General features: G+C 37.9%; 1 protein-coding gene across 6 annotated transcripts in view; it reads right to left on the minus strand.

Annotated features, from left to right (window-relative positions):
* Positions 1 to 26,342, minus strand: part of LOC127834340 (uncharacterized) — a 101,044-nt gene that overhangs the window by 54,937 nt on the left and 19,765 nt on the right. The window contains exons 7-15 of one of the 6 annotated variants that reach the window (XM_052360094.1): positions 25,579 to 25,917; positions 24,353 to 24,483; positions 23,615 to 23,806; positions 22,048 to 22,198; positions 19,927 to 20,063; positions 18,586 to 18,630; positions 18,225 to 18,404; positions 9,654 to 9,794; positions 224 to 356 (exon numbers count right to left, since the gene is read on the minus strand). In XM_052360094.1, the coding sequence (XP_052216054.1) occupies positions 224 to 356; positions 9,654 to 9,794; positions 18,225 to 18,404; positions 18,586 to 18,630; positions 19,927 to 20,063; positions 22,048 to 22,198; positions 23,615 to 23,806; positions 24,353 to 24,483; positions 25,579 to 25,917 (1,449 nt within the window). Of the gene's footprint in view, positions 1 to 223; positions 357 to 9,653; positions 9,795 to 18,224; positions 18,405 to 18,585; positions 18,631 to 18,660; positions 18,706 to 18,735; positions 18,781 to 18,886; positions 18,932 to 18,961; positions 19,007 to 19,926; positions 20,064 to 22,047; positions 22,199 to 23,614; positions 23,807 to 24,352; positions 24,484 to 25,578; positions 25,918 to 26,342 lie in introns of all 6 variants that reach the window. The other 5 variants (XM_052360093.1, XM_052360091.1, XM_052360090.1 and 2 more) reach the window with 5 other exon arrangements.

Consider the following 26,342-nt stretch of genomic DNA (forward strand, 5'->3'; position numbering starts at 1 on the left):
TTTGAAGAGCACATCAAGGGAGGTAAATATACAATCTGCTGCATTAATGGAGTGCAGGTTTTGAAGAGTATATCAGAGGAAGTAAATTAACAACCGCTGACTCTGTTACAATCCCCTTTTTGAAGAGTACATCAGGGTAGGTAAATATAGTCTGCTGAATGCCTGTGTTTGAAAAGGACATAGACTAAATCATGGACTGACTGGTTAAGGGTTAAACGCTCACCTGACAGAGGTGTGTCCATGAGTTTGTGCTCCTGCAAGTACTTGTAGAGGTGGACAGTCTCCAGCTGGGATGAGAACTCCACCTTCTGAGCTGCAGCCAGTATACCGGAGGTCTCTAGAAACTCCTTGCTGAGCTGGGATGTGAATCAGAGTGGTGAGACATGGAAGAAGAAATGAGCCGCGTTCTTGGAAAACGGGGCTTAATTCATGTGCACGTCATTCCAGATTAGCTTTTGTAGTACCCACAGCCTAATCAGGGACAACTCTTCCCGCCAAAGTTGGATTTTTGAAAAGAAGAGACTCCCTTTAAACAAAAAATATCATTAAAGTGGAAAGAGTTGTCCCTTATCTGATATGACACTGTATGCACGTGCATTATGCCCCATTTTCCCAGAACATGTCTCCTATGTTATAACAGAGGCTATGCAATGAGTTGTATTTGACAGTAATGAAATAAGAAATATTGTGCAAATCCAGTAGAACAAATGTATTGCCTAACCATACAGGAGATAAAGTTAGATGTCAGTTTCACTACAATAAACTGACAAAAGAAGTAGAATAAACTGAATCAAATGCAAGATTTTATAGTCACGTTTGCACAAATGAAATATGTGTGGATATCTATCAAGAAACGTGTATACCACATACACAGATCTCAAAACAAACGCATACAGAGTATGAAATAAATGAGGTGTTCTAGTGGCATGTTTCACATGAGTTTATTGTGTGACGTTGTATGTGATGTCACACATTCAACAAGTGAGACAAAACACACCGAAGCACAACATTAATGGTATGTTCCATTTATTATATACCTCCCCACTATAAAAATAAAACAAAAATTCTATTTCTAATAAATAACACATTAATAAAGCTCATTTTGACAGCCGTTTATATAAAAAAGTAAAGGCAAATAAAATAAAATTCTTTACTACCCAACCATTGCCACCATGGTGACAGGCTTTACACCCAATGTACACTAATATTTGAGTCTCTCTCTGTACACAACCATTGCCATCATGGTGACAGTCTTTACACCCAATGTACACTAATATTTGAGTCTCTCTCTGTACCCAACCATTGCCACCATGGTGACAGTCTTTACACCCAATGTACACTAATATTTGAGTCTCTCTCTGTACCCAACCATTGCCACCATGGTGACAGTCTTTACACCCAATGTACACTAATATTTGAGTCTCTCTCTGTACCCAACCATTGCCACCATGGTGACAGTCTTTACACCCAATGTACACTAATATTTGAGTCTCTATCTGGAAAAACAGGGCTTAATGCATTTGGGTAAAAACTAGGGATGCAAGAGGTTAACCGGTTAACCTACCGAAACAAATTTTCTTAAGTAAAATTCATTTTAATTATTAAATACTTACCTGTTATCTCTAGCTTACCCCTTTCCAAGGGAGTTATTTCATCCGGAAAATATTCAAGCGCTGGGAATCATCCACCTCTATAAGAATCCAAATCAGGTTAAACATAGTACAATGCAACCTAACAGGAAATCAAGAACCACAACTCATCTTTCCTTTACGCAAACATAAAAAGGCGATGAGCAGGGTGGGAGGTTGGACTTACCGATAACAGGTAAGTATTTAATAATTAAAATGAATTTTACTTAAGAAAATTTGTTTTAATATCATAAATACGTTACCTGTTATCTCTAGCTGATTTTGCAGCTGCGGCGGGAAGGTTCGCATATTTTTTCCCATCACAGCAAAACCCATATAGAGGGTTTACAGCCAGAGATAGTAGAATCAAGTCCTCTTATAATCTTTGTTAGTACAGTATAGTACTTAATTCTCGGATGGCACCAGTGTACTTACGCCATAGAAAAAACTACAGTTTGAGCCACTACAAGAGGACCCAACTTATACAAATTGTCTTGTTGGCACTCAAGAGAACGAAGATAAAAAGAGGAGAAGGTGGTCGGATTCCTCCAGAAAGCAGCTTGAAGCACTTCAGATAGTGGGGTCTGATTAATATAAGCCCACGAAGCCGAAAGAGCTCTTAATTCATGCGGTCTTATCTTAAACAGGGATAAATCCCTCGATGAAAGAGAAGAATAAGCTTTCCTTATAGTCGAGGCTATCCAATGAGAAATAGAAGCCGCATACACATCGCCCCCCCCTTTTAATGGAATGAAAAGTCTCTTGCGAGAACCTCGAATAGACTTTACCTTTTTAAGGTAGAACTTCAAAGCCCTGACCGGGCAAAGGAGTCTATCATCATCTTCATGTCCACAAGTTCTAGATAGACTTGGAACTTTGAAGGGTTTGGAAGCCATAGAGGAAAGTTGATTTTTAGCAAGGAATCCTGACTGACACAGCAATGTCACAGAACCATCAGAAGAGTCAAAACGAAGATGACTATCCTCGATAGAAAGAGCATGAATTTCACTTCTCCGTTTGGCTGAAGCCATAGTAAGAAGGAAAACGGTCTTCCATGTTAGGAATTGTAATGAAGCCTGATCAAGAGGTTCATAGGGAGCCTTAATAAGGGAACCAAGCACACAAGCTAAATCCCATTTGGGAGCAAGTGTACGAGATACAGGACGACTAAGTTCCATAGCTCGAACAAGTTCTGAAATAGCTGGATCAGCACAGACTTGTGAAGACTTAGTGAAAGCCAATGTATGCGAAATCATAGATCTGTATCCTTTGATGGAACTAAGAGAAAGTTTCTTATCATCAAAAAGATAAATGAGAAAATCCGCTATTCATCTAGCAGAGGGATTGAGGGGATTAATTTTCCCTCGAAAACACCAATTGGAGAAGAGTTTCCAACGAGCATCATAGACTGCTCTGGTGGATTTTTTCCTTTCCTTGCCGAAGCAACGAGGGTTGAAGCCCTGACAGAAAAACATTTCTTCTGCAAAGATTGCCTGATAACGGCCAGACGTGTAAGTGGAACATTTTTGGGTCCGCATGTAGTCTGCCGCTTTGAGACAGAAGATCTGACCTGTGAGGAAGATTCCTGGGATAATCGTACAGGAGACTGAGAAGATCGTTGAACCAAGATCTTCTGGGCCACCAAGGGGCAATCAGGAGTATCCTGCAAGAGCTCACCCTGATTTTCCCCAATATTTGGGGAATTAGAATGGGTGGGGGATAGGCGTAAGCGTCCAGTTGGTCCCATGCGAACGAAAGCGCGTCGATTGCCCACGCTGCTGGATCGTAAACTGGACTCACATACAGAGGAAGTCTGTGATTGTGTCTGGTTGCAAATAGATCGACCAGGGGATAACCGAACTTGAAAAAGATCTGGTTGGTCACTTCTTGATGAAGTGTCCACTCCGATGGAAGTAACTGGTGTTTGCGAGACAAACCATCCGCCAGGGCGTTGAGGCGACCTGGTATATATTTTGCCAGCAGATGAATGTTGAGTGTTTTGCAAAGAACAAGTAATTTTCTGGTTTCCAGATACAGGGATTGAGAATGTGTTCCCCCCTGTGCCTGGATGTAAGCCACCACAGATGTGTTGTCTGTTGACACCATCACACAAGAGTCTCGAAGATGTGATTGGAAATGAGATACAGCTAGAAATACTGCTCGCATTTCTAGATTGTTGATATGAAGGTGAGATTCCTGATGAGACCACAACCCTGAAATTATCAGACTGAGAGGTTCCAGGTGAGCACCCCACCCTTCCTTGCTCGCATCCGTTATTAGACATAATGACGGTTGCGGGGGAAGAAGGGGTACTCCTGCCAACAGAGTCTCCTCGTCTAGCCACCACTGAAGATGAGACCTTAAGGAGGGAAGGATTGGAATCCGTGTTAATAGATTGCCTGGAGACCATTTCCAACAAGCTGAGAGATAGTGCTGAAGAGGACGTAGGAAGAGACGTCCCAACTGCACAAAGTCTGCTACTGAGCTCAGGATACCGTTGAGAGAGAGGAATTCTTGAGCTGTTATATGAGATTGGGACAAAACCCAGTTGACCTTCATCAGAAGGTCTGATATACGTTGAATAGACACTCTGACCCGATTGATGTGGGTCAAGAAATTCATTCCCACAAACGTAAAGTCCTGTGAAGGAATGAGGTCTGATTTGTCTGCATTGAGAAGGAGCCCTAACGAGAGGAGCTCCTTCCAAGAGAATTCTAGGTTGTACAGAAGCAATTGACGATCGAGCTGGTGTAAGAGCCAGTCGTTGAAATACTGAAGAAGAATAATCCCGTGAACTCTGAGGTGTGATCTAACTGCCGACATTAGTTTGGTAAAAACTCGTGGGGCTGTCGCCAACCCGAAAGGCATAGACCGGAACTGGTAGACTTGGCCTTGAAAGGCGAATCGCAAGTACTTTCGGTAGTTGGGATGTATAGGAACATGGAAGTAAGCATCTTCCAGATCCAAAGACACCCCCCCAGTGCAGGGGTTTGATGGATTCCCGTATGAAAGAAGGAGTCTCCATTTTGAAAGTTGGTTTGAGGAGATACATGTTGAACACTTTTAAATCTATTACTGGTCTCCAGGAACCATTTTTCTTTTGAACAAGAAAAAGACGACTGTAAAATCCTGGAGAATAAGGATCTTGAACCCTTTCTACCGCCTGTTTTTCCAAGAGCCCGAGAATGGACTCTGGAATATGTGGATGCCGAGATACCAGCTCTATAGGGTCGCGAGAAAGTGGAGGCCTTTTTTCGAATTGAAAAGTCAGGCCTTTTGTCACAAGAGAATGAACCCATGCGTCTGAAGTAATTTGAAGCCATCGATTTGAGAAGTGGAAAAGTCTGGCCCCGACTGGTATTTCCGGCATCGGAGGTTGTGGCGGTAGAAAGGGAAGGGACCTAGGGCTGATAAGCAGGAGGTGCGCCCCTGCCGGTAGAAGGTTTGAAATTCCTCTGTCCCGGCTTGGGTTTGCCCTTTTTCCCAGAATCTTTATTAGAAGACTTGTGTGACAAAGAAGGTCTGTTATAGGAAGACTGCCTATTAGGACCTGACCGTGGATTAAAAGAAGGCTTTTTAGAGAAAAGGTTATTTCTCTTAGCCGTCTTGAATGCTGGAACTGCTGGTGGCCTAGAAGCAGGATGCTTAAAGACCCCTTGGCGTTGTCCAGAGTTGTTTCTAGCTAAAGAAGCATGAAGTTGGTCATCCTTGTCAGCTGTGATTGCTTCTTGTATCCTTCCACCAAAAAGAAACCCTGATGTGAGAGGAGCTGTTCTGAACGAGTTCATACCAGGTTCCAACAGAAAATCTTTAGGTAAAGAAGTAAGGATAAGATCTCTACGAATCCTTAGCATTTCGGACATTGAAGAAGCAGAAGTATGAGATAAGGCCAGTGTGGTCCGTGAGAGATGAATTAACAAATCACGGAGTTCCTCCGGAACAGATTCCGACCAATCACACACCATTTGTAAAATTGTCGCTAGCATGAAGTCAATTTGGTTAGTCAAACCTAATGATCTACGTTCCCTCATTTCCCAAGTTTCCAACATTGAAAACGGAACAGAAACTGAATTGGAACCACTTTGCATTACAAGAGATAGCTTGCTTATGTCCGGATCTGGAACCGGAAGTTTTGAAAAATCCAACCCAGATGTTGCATGTGGTACAGGAGGTTTGTAACTTTAACTACCTTCCTGGTGTTTTGGATCAGCTAGTTCCTTAGGAATTTTCCATGTTTCTCCTCGTTTTGGAATAGTCTTATTAGCTGATTCCAATGATTGAAGAACAGATAGAACAGTAGAACCAATGGGAAGTCGTGGGTCAGGACGAGCCGTCGACTTAATAACCCTGTTGGGATCAAATGTACGAAAAAGTTGTTCTGTCACAGAAATCGTCGCATTTGAAGACAGTTCAGCAGGTCTTGGACAGTAATCTTCACCAAGAGTACGAAACATCAGTTCATAGATCTGACCAATCGGAGCTAAATATTGATCCATCTCAACATTAGATTCTGCATCTGAATCAGCCTCACTCTCTACAACACCAGCGGTTTGTATAGAATCAGCAGGAACAGAAGTGAGAATATCTTGTACCGGATTGTAATTGTCTGGTAACAGCGAATGATCATCCCCGACGTCAGTAAACTGATAATGTAAACCGGAAGAAGGTAAATTATCAGCATTGAGCGGTACAAAATGTCCCGCCGAATTCTGTATCCATAGTGTATCAGGATTCGACAGGGTAGCTGTAGGGGGTACACGACTAGATACTGTAGATGATACCCGTGGTGTTGACACTGACGCCGTAGTAGTGAGATGAGCTCCTGAAGATGCAATACGTGTGGCAGTCAATGTTGGAACCGACACATTTGGCATGGAAACATGCGATTCCATAATGGAACACGATGGTGAACGACTATACGTATGGTAAGTCCGATGCTGTCTACGTGAGCGTTGCCGACGTCCTCGTTTCCTGCAATGTCGAGATCTGGATCGGCTGCGCTGTCGAGATGTGGATCGGCTGCGATGAGATCGAGATTTTTTTGAATACCGTCTCCGTGAGTGACGACGTGATCGCTTATGAGCGCCGCGACGATGAAAACTGCTCGACAAAGAAGAGCGTGTCCGATGTCCACTCCTTGATGAAGACGATGTATTCGACGACGAATCGGATGTAGAAGAATACGCCGATGATGAAGACCGAGTTCTTCTTGACAGGCGATTGGTGTTATCGGTGGCAGGCCCAACTGATGACTGTTGACCGGACCGGACCGGTGACCGGACCGGACCGGTGATCAATGACCGGACCGGTGACCGGACCGGACCGGTGACATGACCAGACCGGACCGGTGACATGACCGGTGACCGGACCGGACCGGTGACCGGCCGGTCATATTACGACCGGTTACGTCACCGGACAAAGACCGTAGAATGGCGGCTGCCATGTGGTCTGACATTGATCCAGTCGTTCCATGATCAATGTCGCCGGTATGCATGGTGTGAGTCATAAGATCTGATGACGATCGACTGACAACAACACCATCTTGCCCGGTACCCAGTGACTGACAAAACCGCTGGTCATCCTTGACCAGTGGAGTCACCGGGTAATCAACGTCGGATGGAGGTTCGTTGCGTTTGCGGCTGATCGACGTCCTCCGGCGACCTGCTTTTGTCCATACGTCGTAAGCCCACAAATCGCAAACCGCACATTTGTTATTAAATGTGCAACCGGTACATGCCAAGCAAGTATCGTGGGAATCCCACCTTGCTTTGATATGACCACAAGAACCTCTATCCTGTAAGTTCATTCTGAAATAAAAGAAACAGAAAGAACCTACAAAAAAACAAATTAATGATTATAAATTCAAATAAAAAGTTAAACCACAAAATGTAAACACAAAGAACGCTGTCCAATTGACCTCAATTACTTATTGGGGAATAGGCACGAATTCCTCGTGGTTCACGTGCTCATGACGTCATGTACATGAGCGACGATGCAAACAAAGAAACCCAGCAAAAGCAGAAATATGACAATTACTGCAACAAAAAGTATAGAAATATAAACTGAATGATACAAATAAAAGATAAATAAACTTTATCCTTTTAAACTCCGCCAAAAACACAGTGAAAAGAACACATAAGTCCTGAGCCTAAAATAGGCGTGCACATGGTTTTATCCGGAAAGGAAAGATGAGTTGTGGTTCTTGATTTCCTGTTAGGTTGCATTGTACTATGTTTAACCTGATTTGGATTCTTATAGAGGTGGACGATTCCCAGCGCTTGAATATTTTCCGGATGAAATAACTCCCTTGGAAAGGGGTAAGCTAGAGATAACATGTAACGTATTTATGATATTAAAACGACCAGTTAACCGGTTACATTTTCGGAAAAAGGTTAACCTGGAAAAAAATATTTGATTATTTTTTTTCATGGAATAATTTGTACGATTTTACTTTTTTCCCGTGACATACTGCCAACTTGCGCTGGCGACTAGTTACAACATGCCTCACGATCGACGGTAATAAATAACGTGTCAACAATCAAAGTAATAAAACAATTAAATAATACTTTTGTGATAAAAAATAGGCAGTACGTTTTGATAACTGACACAATTGTGGTTTTTTTTTACTCGCTAAAATTTAACTAGCGAACTGCGGTGAGCAGGAGCTATTAGCGAAGACGTAATTGACACGTTTATTGAACTCGCGATTAAAAAACAGTTGAGACATTAGACGGCTTATTTTGATGTTTTGTTTACCAATACCCAACACGGATTGCTCGCAAAAATACCGTGTTTATAAGTAACATTTTTATCAAGAATTGCATCCGTAGTTGAAATCTTGACGAGTTAACGTCCTTTTGTTTATCAAAAATTAATATAATTATGATAATATTACGTCTAATGATTCCACCATTACCGTCCAGTGAAAGTGTTATTAAAGAAAGCAAATTATTAACTTATTAAATAATTAAACATCAATTAAACATAGATACAAAATAAAACCATTGAATTAAGTATTTGTGTAATTGCTTAAAATTTTCGCGCTATGGTACGTTAACAAACATACGTAACTATCAGTATTTGAGATCATTATACTTAGTTACTTCGCTATTAAATAAATGTACTGATTATATTAAACATTCAACTTACATATCATGCAAAATTAATTTAATTTGCATTTGTGTTCTTTATTTTACCCACATGTTTTAATTGTATAATGAAAATCAAACGATACTACTTCGGCTACAAACGCTAACATGCAAACAACAAAATATGTAAGTATCGGGTAAGAAGAAATGCGAATTCGTTGGACACACATGACCCACTTTACGTCGAATAGAAAGGGAAAAAACGTTTCTATATAAAGCCAATTTGAGTTTCGAAAATTAAAACAGAATGAACACACCATTTTTTTTAGCGATACGACGCTAACGTAAAATAAGCGGCCCAACCAAAAATAAGTTATTAAGACGTGAAAATGAACATTGTGTAGTTTTAATTTTTTTACCCATGTGCATATACGCAGGAAAACTAAATAAAATATATAGCATACATTTACAAAATTATTAAAATAAATTGTACAATACATTTTATTACGAAACTGGCATGTTATCAACGCAAGCGATTTCAAATTTGAAATAACTTTTGTTTCTACAGAGCTGTTCGAGCGGTATAATTTTTTTTACGCACTCTAAATCATTTTCACTACTTAAGGCGTTTCGGTTAACCGGTTAATAACCGGTTACAGAAAAGGGTTAACCGGTTAATGATTTTTGTAACCTCTTGCATCCCTAGTAAAAACTTGTCCCAGATCAGCCTGCACAGTCCACACAGGGTAATTGGGGAATAAACTTTCAGCTTTTATGCCATTTTTCATAACAAGTAAGTTTCTTTTAAGCAATTATCCAGTTTAGGTGGAAAGTTTCCTCTCTGATTAGCCTGAACAGAATTCACAGGCTTATCTGGCACAACACTTTACTCACATGTATTAAAGCTTGTTATCCCAAACCGAGGCACATTTGATACCTTCATTTGAAAGATGTCTTTGTCCACTTCCACCACAGGAAAAGGGCTCACATCAAGGGACATGTCTGGGACCTCTGTCGTGTCTTCCAGTGTCAAGGGTGGGGCCAGGTCAGGGTCACACTTTGAGGCCTTGTAATTGATCTACAAAATACCAGTGTGTACTTTAAGCCCCCGTTCACACAGATATACATGGACAGAATCGTGAGAAAATGTGTTTTTATTGAGGATATCACTGAAAATCCGGTTGAAATTGATTGAAAACAAACAATAGAGCAATTTTTATTTTGGGGTCGAGTACGGTAGAGTACGAAAATGACCTTATTAATATTCATGATTTAAAACTTCAAACAAAATTGCAGATACGTGCGAATTTAGCGGAGGAAGGTAAGAACAAATGCAAATACATCTGTTACAGACGGAAACTGAGTTGCAAGGCTACGTTTTTGCTATATCTATGTATTTATCTTCCATATGCTAATACTGTCTAGTGAAAGCTAAATATAGATATAATTTGCATAACTCGCGGCGCTGCAATGATTTTCGCCTATTGCATGTATTTATGAATGATCATTTATATATTATTTTATCTATTCAAAACCGATTTTGACCAGGTTTTCGATGTCAACCTCAATACAAAATATATTTCAATGAAATTATGTAAAGTTTATTTCTCGCTTTAGGATTTATATGCAAAACAAAAATCTATTTTTGCGAATGAGGACTTTAAAGAGTTTGTGAAAAACATTACTAACCCCCCTACAACCCTTTGTAAGCTACGTTCATGGGTGAATAATCAGATATGTAAGGATTACTGGACAGGAAAAGGGGTTAATAAAATGTTTTATGTTTCTATTTAATTGTGTAAGAAATGTGAAAGTTCTAATTAATACCAGCTGCAAAATGGAATGTCATACAGCACCACAAGACCATTCTTTTAACAATGAACATTTTGTTAAACATGATATTCTCACTTTTTTTTTTTGGAGGGGGGGTGTGAAATAAAATTAAAAAAATTATTCAATGAAATCAAGATGCTTCTGTGGTTGTCTTACATGCCAAGCAATAGGCCACTTATAGTTTTCCAAATTTTAAAATGTCATAAAGGAGATCATATTTTTGCAAACGTTTGTGATAATATGAAATGAGAACAAAAGAATCCAACAAGGCACCAAGGTTCAGATCATTCTGTAAAACCCATATTCACTGATGAAACAGACACCTGTAACATGCTTTTTAAATTTTTAGACTTTCCAAAAAAACATTTTTCTGACCCCATCACTCCCTTTCCATGGGCCCAAATAGCAACACCCAGCAGTATATTCTAGCAACACCCAGCAGTATATTCTAGCAACACCCAGCAGTATATTCTAGCAACACCAAGCAGTATATTCTAGCAACACCCAGCAGTATATTCTAGCAACACCCAGCAGTATATTCTAGCAACACCCAGCAGTATATTCTAGCAACACCCAGCAGTATATTCTAGCGCTCAAATAGCAACACCCAGCAGTATATATTCTAGCGCTCAAATAGCAACACCCAGCAGTATATTCTAGCAACACCCAGCAGTATATTCTAGCGCTCAAATAGCAACACCCAGCAGTATATTCTAGCCAAATAGCAACACCCAGCAGTATATTCTAGCGCTCAAATAGCAACACCCAGCAGTATATTCTAGTGCTCAAATAGCAACACCCAGCAGTATATTCTAGCAACCCCCAGCAGTATATTCTAGCGCTAAAATAGCAACACCCAGCAGTATATTCTAGCCAAATAGCAACACCCAGCAGTATATTCTAGCGCTCAAATAGCAACACCCAGCAGTATATTCTAGCAACACCCAGCAGTATATTCCAGCCAAATAGCAACACCCAGCAGTATATTCTAGCGCTCAAATAGCAACACCCAGCAGTATATTCTAGCGCTTAAATAGCAACACCCAGCAGTATATTCTAGCAACACCCAGCAGTATATTCTAGCGCTCAAATAGCAACACCCAGCAGTATATTCTAGCGCTCAAATAGCAACACCCAGCAGTATATTCTAGCGCTCAAATAGCAACACCCAGCAATATATTCTAGCAACACCCAGCAGTATATTCTAGCGCTCAAATAGCAACACCCAGCAGTATATTCTAGCCAAATAGCAACACCCAGCAGTATATTCTAGCGCTCAAATAGCAACACCCAGCAGTATATTCTAGCAACACCCAGCAGTATATTCTAGCGCTCAAATAGCAACACCCAGCAGTATATTCTAGCGCTCAAATAGCAACACCCAGCAGTATATTCTAGCTCTCAAATAGCAACACCCAGCAGTATATTCTAGCAACACCCAGCAGTATATTCTAGCGCTCAAATAGCAACACCCAGCAGTATATTCTAGCGCTCAAATAGCAACACCCAGCAGTATATTCTAGCAACACCCAGCAGTATATTCTAGCGCCCTTTCCATGGGCCCAAATAGCAACACCCAGCAGTATATTGTAGCGCTAAAAAATAGTCAACATAAGCCCCTGTCAGACACCTATAAATATATATACACTTCAACACCATTATTTCGAACACCTATAATCCGAAGTCACTGTTATTTCGAAGAATTTTTCCGGTCCCGATTTTGGTTCTTCTTTGTTTAATGTAAAATTTAATTGTTAACCCGAACTTTGTTAAACCGAAAAAATCATTAATTCGAAGTGATTCTGTTGGTCCCAACACTATAATTCGCACCTAATCATCAATCTTTAATCCGAGGTCAAAGCTGCAAAACGCTGAGCATAATTTCACACCTTTATTGTCTGGGCGCGTCAAAAGCTGATAATAACACCTTTGTCGTCTGCGCATAGCGTGGTAATTTTATAATGTCGTCAAAAGCCGATAATTACTATTTATGTAGTTTTGCATTCTTTATTAACAAATAAACGTGTCACATTAGGTCTGAGTAAATGTGGTCAAATGAAATTCATCTTAAATAAACTCTACCTTCTGGAAGCAAAACACGGGCAGAAGTGAGTTCTTCAATGTCCTTGACATATTGGAGAAATATGTTACACGCGTCCGTTTTAGTGCTGCTAAGGCAAGTGTTCAGAGAGACATCGCGTCTTATTTACAAAAAAAGTTAATTCATTTCTGAAAATGTATTCATCTGTATTTACATGTATGACAATTTGTGCTATTCGTTATATTTTATATGGTCTGATAATTTGTGCATACTGTAAACGTATAGAAATTCGTCGGTATGAAATTTCGTGGTTTAATAAAAAACAACTAATTCGTTGACACGTAATTTCGTGGATTTCAAATAAAAAACAACTAATTTGTTGATACGTAATTTTGTGGATTTCAAATTTTCGGGGAAGAGTGACGGTCATAATAATAAAACTTTTATTAAAACAAGCAGAGTAATAACGAAGCATAATATGCTAATCTGTGTTGACAGCAATACTTGAGGTTAATGTGCACTGAAGCATGAAAGTGTTGCCGATAATTGTCGATAAGAGCGATAAAGCAGCGCACTTGTGGGTCCCTGCTCGCTAATTGCCATCAATGTTGTTTTGACAATATTTGCAATTCTAAGCGCAATCGGCTCCCATAATAGTTACAATTGAGTAATACTAGTACATGGTTCATCTCCGGTTACATGATTTCTTGAAGACATACATTTTGGTATTTGTTTGCACAAGCCTTATTTGTTCACTATGTCGAATCATTTATACTGTCTTTTTATGATACTACCTGTCCAAAAAGCTTTTATATGGAAATGGCGTGCTATGTCACTTATCACAAGTCTGCATTGATATGTTACATGTACGTGAATATCGTTTGCACGTTTTTCTAAAGTTATACCTAGCCGTCTCCATTTGCAAACGCATGCCATTCACGTACACTTGTTGTTATCTCCTGTTTTAGGAGTATGCGAGGACAACATCAGCAATTGTGCTGCTGACAAAGAAACAGTTTGCAACACCCCGATCTTGAGAACGTTCTGTGCAAAGACTTGCTGGCTATGTTCAGGTAAGAATGTGTTCGGTTCGTTTAAAAAGGATTTTTTTGTGTAAAAGGGCCACACATGGGATCAATTTTAAAATTATCTGAATTTGACCAAACACATGGCAAAGAATAATGGATACTACTCTGCATACTGTAAACGTATAGAAATTCGTCGATATGAAATTTCGTGGTTAAATAAAAAACAAGAGGGCATAAAAATATGTGTCGGAGATAAACATGAACAGTTGTGGTTAAAATCTCATAGAAACAAGGGCTGTTTGTAAAACATGCATGCCCCCCTATATGGGCTATAAGTTGTAGTAGCAGCCATTGTGTGAATACGTTTTTTGTCACTGTGAATGGTGGTGGTGGTGGTGGTGGTGGTGGTGGTGGTGGTGGTAGTAGTAGTAGTAGTAGTAGTAGTAGTAGTAGTAGTAGTAGTAGTAGTAGTAGAAGTAGTAGTTGTAGTAGTAGTAGTAGTAGTAGTAGTAGTAGTAGAAGTAGTAGTAGTAGTAGTAGTAGAAGTAGTAGTAGTAGTAGTAGTAGTAGTAGAAGTAGTAGTAGAAGTAGTAGTAGTAGTAGTAGTAGTAGTAGTAGTAGTAGTAGTAGTGGTAGTAGTAGTAGTAGTAGTAGTAGTAGTGGTAAAAGTAGTAGTAGTAGTGGCAGTAGTAGTAGAAGTAGTAATGGTGGTGGTGGTGGTGGCGGTGGTGGTGGTGGTAGTAGTAGTAGTAATAGTACTAGTAGTAGTAGTACTACTAGTAGTAGTAGTAAAAGTAGTAGTAGTAGTAGTAGTAGTAGTAGTAGTAGTAGTAGTAGTAGTAGTAGTGGTAGTAGTAGTAGAAGTAGTAGTAGTAGTAGTAGTAGTAGTAGTAGTAGTAGTAGTAGTAGTAGTAGTAGTAGTAGTAGTAGTAGCAGTAGCAGTAGCAGAAGCAGTAGCAGCATTACAAGACCAATACTTAAGAATGATCAAATGGGAAAAGGTAACCTAGCACTGGCAGTAAATATGGGGCTCATTTACAGGTCAGATTTGGAATCTCTGCTGTAAAATGAGATTTTGAATGAATTAAAGGGAGGCAAATCTGTAATAAAAGAACATGCATAAACCGTAGTTGTTTCCCTTGTTTGAACCATGCTAAATCCTTACAAGTTTGGAAAGAATTGGATGAAAAATTTGGACTTTATTGCATAAACACCATTTTCTCAATTCAAGGGGAGGTAATTCTGTACTTCATGGACCAATAATGCTCATTTTCTGTAGGGTTCGTGTCCTCATTGATATAAAGACACTGTGCAAATTTGGAAAGGATCGGACAAAAAATGTGGAAGATTTTTGAAAGTTTTCACAAAATAGGCAAAAACGAATAAACATGCAAAGTTCAACGAGCTCCTGCGGCCATGTTTTTTGACGATCAAATTTCTTTGAACAACTTTTTCAGGGGAGCCTTCAAAGGTCATCCCTGTGAAATTTTTTGAAAATCTGATGAGCGGTTTCTGACAAGAAGATTTTTTAAGGTTTTTACCATATATGGTCATGGCGGCCATCTTGGTTATGCGATCAAATTTTTTTTTTAAATTCTTTTGTCCCATGACCTAGGGATGCTCCACATGAAATTTAGTTGAAATTGGCTCAATGGTTTAGTAGAAGAAGATGTTTACAAATTGTTTACAGACAGACAGACGGACCGACGGCCGGACGCTGAGTGATCACAATAGCTCACCCCGAGCTATCGCTCAGGTGAGCTAACAAGAGCACCGCCTTGCGGGTGCAGACCGCTCATCTATTTTCTTTTTAAAGGTGAAGGGACTCTCATTTTCAATCACAAAGGAAGGAGGGAGGGGTGGAGTGAAGAAGGGTGTATAGTGTGGGGGTGAGGACATTTATTACATAATTTTCCAAAAATGCGAAAAAACAAAAAATCGGGGGGGGGGGGGGGGGGGGGGGGAGGGGGTTCAACATAAATTAATAAAAATAAAAATTTGTGTTTTTTTAACCGTTTCAAAAAAAAAAGAAATTTGGGAGGGTGGGGTGGGGGTGGGGGTATAGTGTGAGGGTGTGGTGGTCATTTGTGAGATGATCTTAAAAAAAAAAAAAAAATAGGGGGGGGGGGTGGGATTCGGGTGGGGGGAGGGGATTCTTGGGTGCGATGGTTGGACGGTAGTTCAAACATATATTAATAAAATAAAAATTTGTGTTTTTTAACCGTTTCAAAAAAAAAAAAGAAATTTGGAAGGGTGGGGTGGGGGGGGGGGGGGTATAGTGTGAGGGTGTGGTGGTCATTTGTGAGATGATCTTAAAAAAAAAAAAAAAAAAAAAAAAATTGTCAAATCTAATCATAAATAAAGAAGTTATGGCAATTTTAGCAATATTTAATAATTTGACCTTGAGAGTCATGGTCATTCAAAGGTCAAGGTAAAATTCAACTTGCCAGGTACAGGAACCTCATGATAGCATGAAAGTATTTGAAGTTTGAAAGCAATAGCCTTAATAGTTAAGAAGTAATGTGGATCGAAACACAAAATTTAACCATATATTCAAAGTTACTAAGTCAAAAAAGGGCCATAATTCCGTAAAAATGACAACCAGAGTTATGCAACTTGTCCTTTTACTGTAACCTTATGATAATTTGCGAGTGTTCCAAGTGTGAAAGCAATATCTATGATACTTTAGGGGTAAAGTGGACCAAAACACAAAACTTAACCAAATTTTCTAAGTATAAAGGACCCATAATTCCGTCCAAATGCCAGTCAGAGTTACATAACTTTGCCTGCACAGTCCCCTTATTATAGTTAATAAGTGTTGCAAGTATGAAAGCAATAGCTTCGATACTGTAGGAATAAAGTGGACCTAAACACAAAACTTAACCAAATTTTCATTTCTCTAAGTATAAAAAGGGCACATAATTCTGTCAAAATGCCAGTCAGAGTTACATTACTTTGCCTGCACAGTCCGCTTATGATAGTTAGTAAGTGTTGCAAGTATGAAAGCAATAGCTTTGATACTTACGGAATAAAATGGACCTAAACACAAAACTTAACCAAAATTTTCAATTTTCTAAGTATAAAAAGGGCACATAATTCTGTCAAAATGCACGCCAGAGTTATCTAACTTTGCCTGCCCAGTCCCCTCATGATAGTAAGTAAGTGTTCCAAGTTTGAATGCAATAGCATTGATACTTACTGAGAAAAGTGGACCTAAACGCAAAACTTCACCAAAATTTTCAATTTTCTAAGTATAAAAAGGGCACATAATTCTGTCAAATTGCATGCCAGAGTTATCTAACTTTGCCTGCCCAGTCCTCTCATGATAGTAAGTAAGTGTACCAAGTTTGAATGCAATAGCATTGATACTTTCTGAGAAAAGTGGACCTAAACGCAAAACTTAACCGGACGCCAACGTCGACGCCGACGTCAAGGTGATGACAATAGCTCATAAATAGATGAGCTAAAAAACTAATTCGTTGACATGTAATTTCTTGGATTTCAAATAAAAAATAACTAATTCATTGATGTTATTTCATGGATTTCAAATTTTCGGGGAAGACTGACTGTCATAATAATTAAACTTTTATTAAAACAACCAGAGTAATAACGAAGCATAATCTGCTTATCTGTGTTGACAACAAGACTTGAGGTTAATGTGCACTGATGCATGAAAGTGTTGCCGATAATTGTCTATAAGAGCGATAAAGCGGCGCACTTGTGGGTCCCCGCTCTCTAATTGTTGTTTTGACAATATTTGCAATTCTCAGCGTAATAGGTCCCCTAGTAGTAACAATTGAGTAATAAGGTCCCCAAAATACACGTGTGATAACCGTTATGTCTCTTTTAACTTTAATTGGCACGAATTGACATATGTGATAAATCTGTAAACTTAATTTGATGACGTCACGCAAAAGAGAACAATCGTTGATGTACAGTTTAAATACCGTGCTTGATTTAAAAAGTATTATGACCATTTTCAATTCGGAAATATTTTAATTAGTCAAGATATAGTGTAATGTGACCTACTGAAGTGAAGTACTTATTACAAAAAGCAAATATCTCGGATAACCGACAACAAAAGAAATGTCAGAAATGACATTCGGAAATGACCAATTTCGGATTAAAAATTGTATAAATAATCGTTGGTACTTGAATTCATGGCTTAGCTCACCAACGAAATCCACGAAAATTCGTACCACACGAAATTTAATGGTTTTACAGTATTCATTATATTTAATATGTTCTGTACTTAGAGAAAACATAAAAAGAAGAACAAGAATCGTTTTCTGCCTTCGTTTGTTACAAGTAGAAATCTATTGCAATCTGACTAGTTAACGTAATTGTAAAACAATTATTAATAGTAGCGTGTCACCAAACCATGCAAATTCCACGTTTTATTTTACAGAATTAAAGAAGTCGTCTGTCAAATGATTATTTCAAATTATCATAATTCAAATTTTTTTTTACGATCCCGACGACTTCCAAATAACGGTGTTGAAGTATACATAGAATCAAAAATTTTGTCAATTGTGCTGGTTTTCTCATGGCCCAATTCATATATATATATATATGTACATACATGTACCCTAATGTGATCCCTTACCATTGGCCCGTATCGTGCTTCCAGCAGTATCTTCTGGCCCTCAGTGATGGTGAGCACCTGACACAGCCCCTCTTCCTGCTCTATAGCCTGCGCAGCCCTCTGACACACTGACTTAAACTTCTTGAGCCCCTGTTCCTTGCTGTTGTTGATCATCTTGTACACCTCAGGCTTGCACACCGCCTGTCATAGAAACATAATATACACCTGTACCTTGCTGTTGTTGATCATCTTGTACACCTCAGGCTTGCACAATGCCTGTCATAGAAACATAATATACACCTGTACCTTGCTGTTGTGATCATCTTGTACACCTCAGGCTTGCACACCGCCCTGTCATAGAAACATTAATATACACCTGTACCTTGCTGTTGTTGATCATCTTGTACACCTCAGGCTTGCACACCGCCTGTCATAGAAACATAATATACCCCTGTACCTTGCTGTTGTTGATCATCTTGTACACCTCAGGCTTGCACACCGCCTGTCATAGAAACATAATATACCCCTGTACCTTGCTGTTGTTGATCATCTTGTACACCTCAGGCTTGCACACCGCCTGTCATAGAAACATAATATACACCTGTACCTTGCTGTTTGTTGATCATCTTGTACACCTCAGGCTTGCACACCGCCTGTCATAGAAACATAATATACACCTGTACCTTGCTGTTGTTGATCATCTTGTACACCTCAGGCTTGCACACCGCCTGTCATAGAAACATAATATACCCCTGTACCTTGCTGTTGTTGATCATCTTGTACACCTCAGGCTTGCACACCGCCTGTCATAGAAACATGCAGTCTGCAGGGATATCTGAGCTTAGTGCATGTCCATAAAAGGGCCCTCCAAGATATGCCTGTGCAGTCTGCACAAGCTAATCAGGGATGACACTTTTTGCTTTGATGGAATTTTTCATTTTAAAGGAGTTCGAAAAAAGGTGAAAAGTGTAGTCCCTGATTAGCCTGTGCAGACTGCACAAGCCAGCATAAAACTTTTACGAATATGCATTAAACCCTGTTTTCCCGGAGTGATCCTCAAATCTTATGGAAATCAGACCCACATGTTTGCCCTAAACTCTGTCCCTTTAGAATCTGAATACATAACATTCAAATTGCTGTTCTTGAACTGCTTAATAGCCTTTTGGGTGTGTAACCTGCGGAGTGCTCAAATGTGCTTAAGAAATTTTAGTACAACAGTCAACTTATAATGTATGCTTATAAATTATGAAACACTAAAATATGTGAAATATACAAAAACTAACAGGTATTTTAGTTTAAGAGATTTTTTGCTGACAACAAATGCAATGATGAGGTATGATGTTCCCTTCAAATACATGGCTTGATAAACATATAAATCAAATAAATGTGCCCTAAGGCTCAAGTTTACACAATGTATTTTTAAACAACTTTTTCAGATGTACAAGTAGGATAAAATGTCCATGTTATGTGTCATTTTCACCTTTCAGGACCAAATATTATATGGCGTTGCCTTTGCAAGATGTTTGAAGTGGATATGGTGTCTGCCTAGCAAACAGGAGGTCACGAGTTTGATCCCACTGTAGGAGCATTCTTTGGATCCCCCCCAAAAGATACCAAGTACTGGTTCTTCCCAGGAAACGGACTGTCAAGCGTTTTATAAGCCATAGGCTTTTGATGCAAAGGAGTGTAAATAAATAGGTTACAACATTACTAAGTAACTTACAAAGTACTTTATCCTATGCTTGTAGCCAGTCAGGTGTGCAATCACAGCATCGTTGTAGACGACACAGTGACAGAGGCCACACACATAGATGTATTCACCTTTCTTCCTCCGTAGGATCTCAGTGATATAGCACAAACCTAAATTGATTGTACATACACATAATACGGAATAAATAAAGTCATTGAAAAACAAGAGATGTGTTTTCACAAGGGAAGTAATAATTTTTAAAGGGATATAATACAAAAATATTACTTCCCTTGTAAAAAAGGTCTGTACCTGCCATATGATAAATAGAAATTATCTCCCTTTAAAACTTGTTACTTCCCTTGGTTTTTTTGGGGGTTTTCCTTTGACCTTGAAGGATGACCTTGACCTTTCACCACTCAAAATGTGCAACTTCATGAGTTACACATGCATGCCAAATATCAAGTAGCTATCTTCAATATTGCAATAGTAATGGCCAATGTTGAAGTTTTTGAACGGACAGACAGACAGATAGTTCAAATGCTATATGCCACCCTACTGGGGGCATAAAAAGAAAAGATTGCATATATGTATCATTAATGGGATGATCTATCATCAAAAAAGGTATATGGTGCTGCTAAAAAGGGGCAGAGTGGAAAGCCAGACAAGTCTTCATTTTTTCTTTCTCTAGTTATTAAAGCTATTGGAAAATTATTTCATTTTGCAATTAGATGCACGCATATGTATATATATATATAATTATCACATATGACATACTGTGTTGACCAGTCAGGCAATACATCTAATTTAACTCAGGTGTTAAGGTAGGTAAGGTTAAAGAACCAAACATTTATGTTATGACTTTTATTATTGCTTAATAAACAAAGCCCTGTAAAATATCACAGCTTTTATAAATAGCATACAAAAAAGTGTATGTATTTTGTATTTTAACAGGTGAGAAAAAAATACACAAAAAATTGTTTGTACAATTTTGTATTTTTACAGGTATAATAACAGAAGATCTTGTATAACTTATTGTGTAAAATGAGGATGAAAATTGGATCATTAAAACATTTGTCTGTAAATGATATAAAATTTAAACCTCTCATAATATACAAAATACTAGGTAATACATTGCATTCTCATCAAAGATCATTGATAATCTTTAAGTACATATGCCCATACCAGCTACTGGGTATATGCTAGTTCATTGATAATCTTTTAGTACATATGCCCATACCAACTATATTCTTGTTCATTGATAATCTTTTAGTACATATGCCCATACCAACTATATTCTTGTTCATTGATAATCTTTTAGTACATATGCCCATACCAACTATATGCTTGTTCATTGATAATCTTTTAGTACATATGCCCATACCAACTATATGCTTGTTCATTGATAATCTTTTAGTACATATGCCCATACCAACTATATGCTTGTTCATTGATAATCTTTTAGTACCTATGCCCATACCAACTATATGCTTGTTCATTGATGATCTTTTAGTACATATGTCCATACCAACTACATTCTTGTTAATTGATAATCTTTTAGTACATATGCCCATACCAACTATATGCTTGTTCATTGATAATCTTTTAGTACATATGCCCATACCAACTATATGCTTGTTCATTGATAATCTTTTAGTACATATGTCCATACCAACTATATTCTTGTTCATTGATAATCTTTTAGTACATATGTCCATACCAACTATATTCTTGTTCATTGATAATCTTTTAGTACATATGCCCATACCAACTATATGCTTGTTCATTGATAAACTTTTAGTACATATGCCCATACCAACTATATGCTTGTTCATTGATAATCTTTTAGTACATATGTCCATACCAACTATATGCTTGTTCATTGATAAACTTTTAGTACATATGTCCATACCAACTATATGCTTGTTCATTGATAATCTTTTAGTACATATGCCCATACCAACTATATGCTTGTTCATTGATAATCTTTTAGTACATATGTCCATACCAACTATATGCTAGTTCATTGATAATCTTTTAGTACATATGCCCATACCAACTATATGCTTGTTCATTGATAATCTTTTAGTACATATGCCCATACCAACTATACATTGATAATCTTTTAGTATAATCTTTTAGTACATATGTCCATACCAACTATATGCTTGTTCAGTGGGTTCTTTATTGTGTTGCTCTTATAGAACTCCTCGATTCTGGATCCCTCCACCGTACTCAGGGGCATATCTGGTTCCCTTTTCACTGCCAGACTTTGCTTCCTGGCCTCCAGTTCTCGGAGACCGGCCAACTGAAAAATGTAGGAGCTGTGCTATGGGGATACGGGACTTAAAGCATGTAAGAAGAGTGTCATACCAGATAAGCCTGTGTACAATCTACACAGGCTAATCAGGGACAACACTTCACGCTCCTATGGTATTTTTTGTTTACAGGAAGTGTTTTCTTCGTATAAATCCAGTTGAGGTGGAAAGACTCTGAGAACATGAATTAAGACCCATTTTTGTTTGTTCGTATTTTCATTGCAAGATCTTGCTGTCTAGCATCCAAACGCTGGGGACCAGTCCACTGAACATTACAGACATTTTTGTGTTTGTTGTTCATGTGACATTCTTGTCACATTGAAAAAATTTTGGAAATCAAATCTTTAGTTTACAAACAGGTATTATTAAAATTGACTGTATACAGATTTAAAACGGAGACATTTGAACATTTACTTCACATATCAGACATATTGATATCTTCTGTTTTGGGAACAAAAAAAAACATATGGGTGTTCAAATGCACAAGACTTATGCATAATACACGTACAAAGAAACTGCTGATTTGCATTGGGAAATTCTACAGATATGTGGTTACAAACTTGTTTATTGTTCACTGACATGCATCTCCTATTAAACCACAACAAAATATACCACATGATCAGAACAATTTTCATCAGATAATGAGATTTATTTCTTATGGAATTGAAATTGAGATACAAATACCTTTTTTCCAAAGATACAAAAAATGGTACTGAAGATTCTTCTATCAAACAATGACATTGTTGTGTACGTTTGGTTTAAAGGGGCCTTTTCACGCTTTGGTAAATTGACAAAACTGAACAAAATTGTTTCAGATTTGCAAATTTTCCTTGAAGTGATGATATTTGTGAGGAAACTGTAATACTGAACATTTACCATGCTCTAAAATATCCATTATGTGCATCTTTTGACAATATAAAAACCTGAAAATTATTAAGCGTTGCAACGCCAAACAATTGAATAATTTGGAGAATACTGTTGTTGTCGTTGTATTTTTTTATACTATGAGGATTGCATACATAAAGTGAAAAATACGTTACGCATGATATGAGAGTGGATGGTCTAGTGGATAGAGCGGTAGGCTTTTGCTCCATGGCTCAAGGGGGTCAGTGGTTCGAGCCCCGTTCAGGGTTACTTTTTTAAATTCTTTATTTGTTTTCTGGTTTTTTTTACTGGAGATTTTTAGACCCAATGTTAACATTTATCAATATAAAGCATATCATGACAAACTTCAAAACATGCCAAAATCTGTGAAAAGGCCCCATTAAGACAATGCTAGAACACCAGTCAGTTTGGTGGCTAATTTAATACTACACTGATATAGCGATAGGCATGCAGCAATACAACATGGTAGGCGGGGCTTATCATGACTGACGTGATCATTATACATATTCTATAAAACCCACCTTTATACTCTCCAAATCAATCAAGAGGGCCACTCTAGGCAGCACATCCTTGTTATAAGGCACAACAACCATTGCCTCCTGTCGGTTAACATTGTGCGACAAGTAGCGGGCACATACTGTCTCCACTGCATCCTGCCCTAGCTCCTTAACTACCTTTAAAAGCTCCTTGTAAGTGGTGGCATTCATCTCTTTCTGCATAAAGTGTGTTAAAAATTGAAACATTTCCATCTACTATATATTCAAATTATTCAAACCGATGCCATTATAAACATCCTTGAAAATGGCAACATTTGCCTCTTTCTGAATAAAAATGCTAAAGATTAATGACAATACGTTCCAACATCAGCAAAAAATACTTCATATACATGACCCTTAGAATTGCATACCACTGCATTTTACTTATTTCAGTTTTTCAGAATGTTCTCGTAAATGGCTGCAATTGTCTCACTCTGCATGTAGGACATTTACAATTAATGAAATGTAAATCTAGCATCAGGAAAGAATTACTTCATGCATTAGCGAAAGACACTGTAAACATTGTACAAATAAAACTGATTAAAAAAAATGCATATAAATGGCTGCACTTGTCTTGTTCTTCATACACAAATTAGTCGATGATATTCCCATTTACCACAATCAGCGAAATACTGGTATGTTTTTAATTTACCAAAGACATTGTACAATGAAATCGATGAAAAAGACATGTTCTTAGAAATGTTTGCTTTGAAAGAAACTTACAAAGTAGTTCATACGATGGAATAGTCCCACTAGATGATTGGCAATGTTGGAATCTGTAAACCACTGCTTGCAAAGTGTGCACAAGTACAAACTTCCATTTGGTTTTATATACTCAGCCACATATCTAAGTCCTAGTATAACAGCAATAAATACCATTAAAGAGATTTTCACATTAAAAGTCACTTATACACGTTTTTTTATGTTTTGCTTTTTTTGCAATCCTGTGAATCAATAAGAATATTTTTGGAGATAATATAAAAAATGAAAATAATCATTGCAGTGTTCTAGCTAAGCCTAAATGGAAGGGCGCCCCACCCTGCCCTTCCGAAGCCACGCTCTGCCCTTCCGAGGCCCTGCCCTTTTATTTATAAAAAAATAAAAATATTTGTTTTTTAGACTTATTATAATTTATAAATCTTGTATAACATTGTGTTATTAATTTATTCCTCATTGTAGATATCTTATTTGCATGGTTAAATAATAGTGGAAATAATATATTATAACAATTATCAAAAATATAAAAATTAAAATGCAACAGGGAGCATGCCGGATAATACTGTGTCCTCGAAAGTGCCCTTTTGAAAAAAACTACGGGCTTTAAAGTTCCCTTTTGACGAAATAGCCCCCCCCCCTCCCCCTGCCCCTTTTTAAACCTAGCTGGAGCACTGCATTGTGCAGAAAATTTTTGTAATGAAAATAATGCCTTTTTCATTATAATATTGTCAGTTTTTATAATCATGTTTGCTTATTAATATATAACTTTTCATTAATTAAGAACATAAATTGTAAAAGCCAGGTCAGAACTTATAAAAAGTTGGCTTTACACTACAGTTAAAAACAAAATATTGTTCTAATGTGTATAAAAAACTGTCAATATAAAAAGTATTATCAATATAATATACGTATGCAACCACATTCAAAGGCAATGTATTATACAAAAGTATAAGCAAAAAAGAAAATAAACCTTTGACCATAAAATTGTGACCTTGACATTTAATCAAGGATAATTGAAGTTCTCTGCAACTCATTTTATGCTTATAATAATCCAAATTTATATTAAAATCCTTCAATGTTGAAGATACATAGTGGACACTAAAACCAGAAAGAAACAAACTAAGAAATACAGCACTGTTAACATTCCATATACCCTTCTTTTGTGACATGAACGTTTTTCTATTTAAGTACACATCAAAATGTATTTGAAAACAGATTTCTATGCAACATACCTATGAGTGGGGATTGTGGGAACTCTTTGTTGATATGGGCTTCAAATGTGGATTTGGCCTTCAAACTGATTACACTTTCCGGCACTTTTAGACTGGTAATGCTATCTGGCACGTTTTGACTGGTAACACTGTGTGGCATGTTTAGACTGGTAACACTGTCTGGCACATTTAGACTGGTAACACTTTCTGGAAGGTTAAGACTGGTAACATTCTCTTGCTCCTTCCTAATATGTTCACTCTCTGACACCATCTGACTGGTTACACTCTCTTGATAAGACTGGTTATTCTTGGTCTCTGTGACAACCCAGGGCTTGCTTTCACTGTCATGACATCCATCCACTGTCAAAGCAAGGGATAATAATCAAAACAAGACTATTGCGAAACAATATACTTCCCCGGCTCCACCATTGTCAGAAATTCCACCATTGTCATATTGTTTTTTTTTTAAATTTGTTGCCATAGCAATCAGAATTTTTTACGTAGGAACAGAATGAAATGACGTGCACAATGTCCATATTGCCATCTATCCATGTTTCAAGTTTCATGAAAAAATATAAAGAACTTGTAAAGTTATCGCAGGATCCAGAAAACCACCATTTTCAGCAGAATTTCTAGTCTATTTGTTGCCATAGCAACCATAATTTTTGATGAGGAACAAAATGAAATGATGTGCATAATGTCCATATTGCCATCTATCCATGTTTCAAGTTTCATGAAAAAATATTAAGAACCATTAAAGTTATCGCAGAATCCAAAAAAGTATT

This window comes from Dreissena polymorpha, chromosome 6 (genome assembly GCF_020536995.1).
Source record: "Dreissena polymorpha isolate Duluth1 chromosome 6, UMN_Dpol_1.0, whole genome shotgun sequence".
In the NCBI taxonomy this organism is placed as follows: domain Eukaryota; kingdom Metazoa; phylum Mollusca; class Bivalvia; order Myida; family Dreissenidae; genus Dreissena; species Dreissena polymorpha.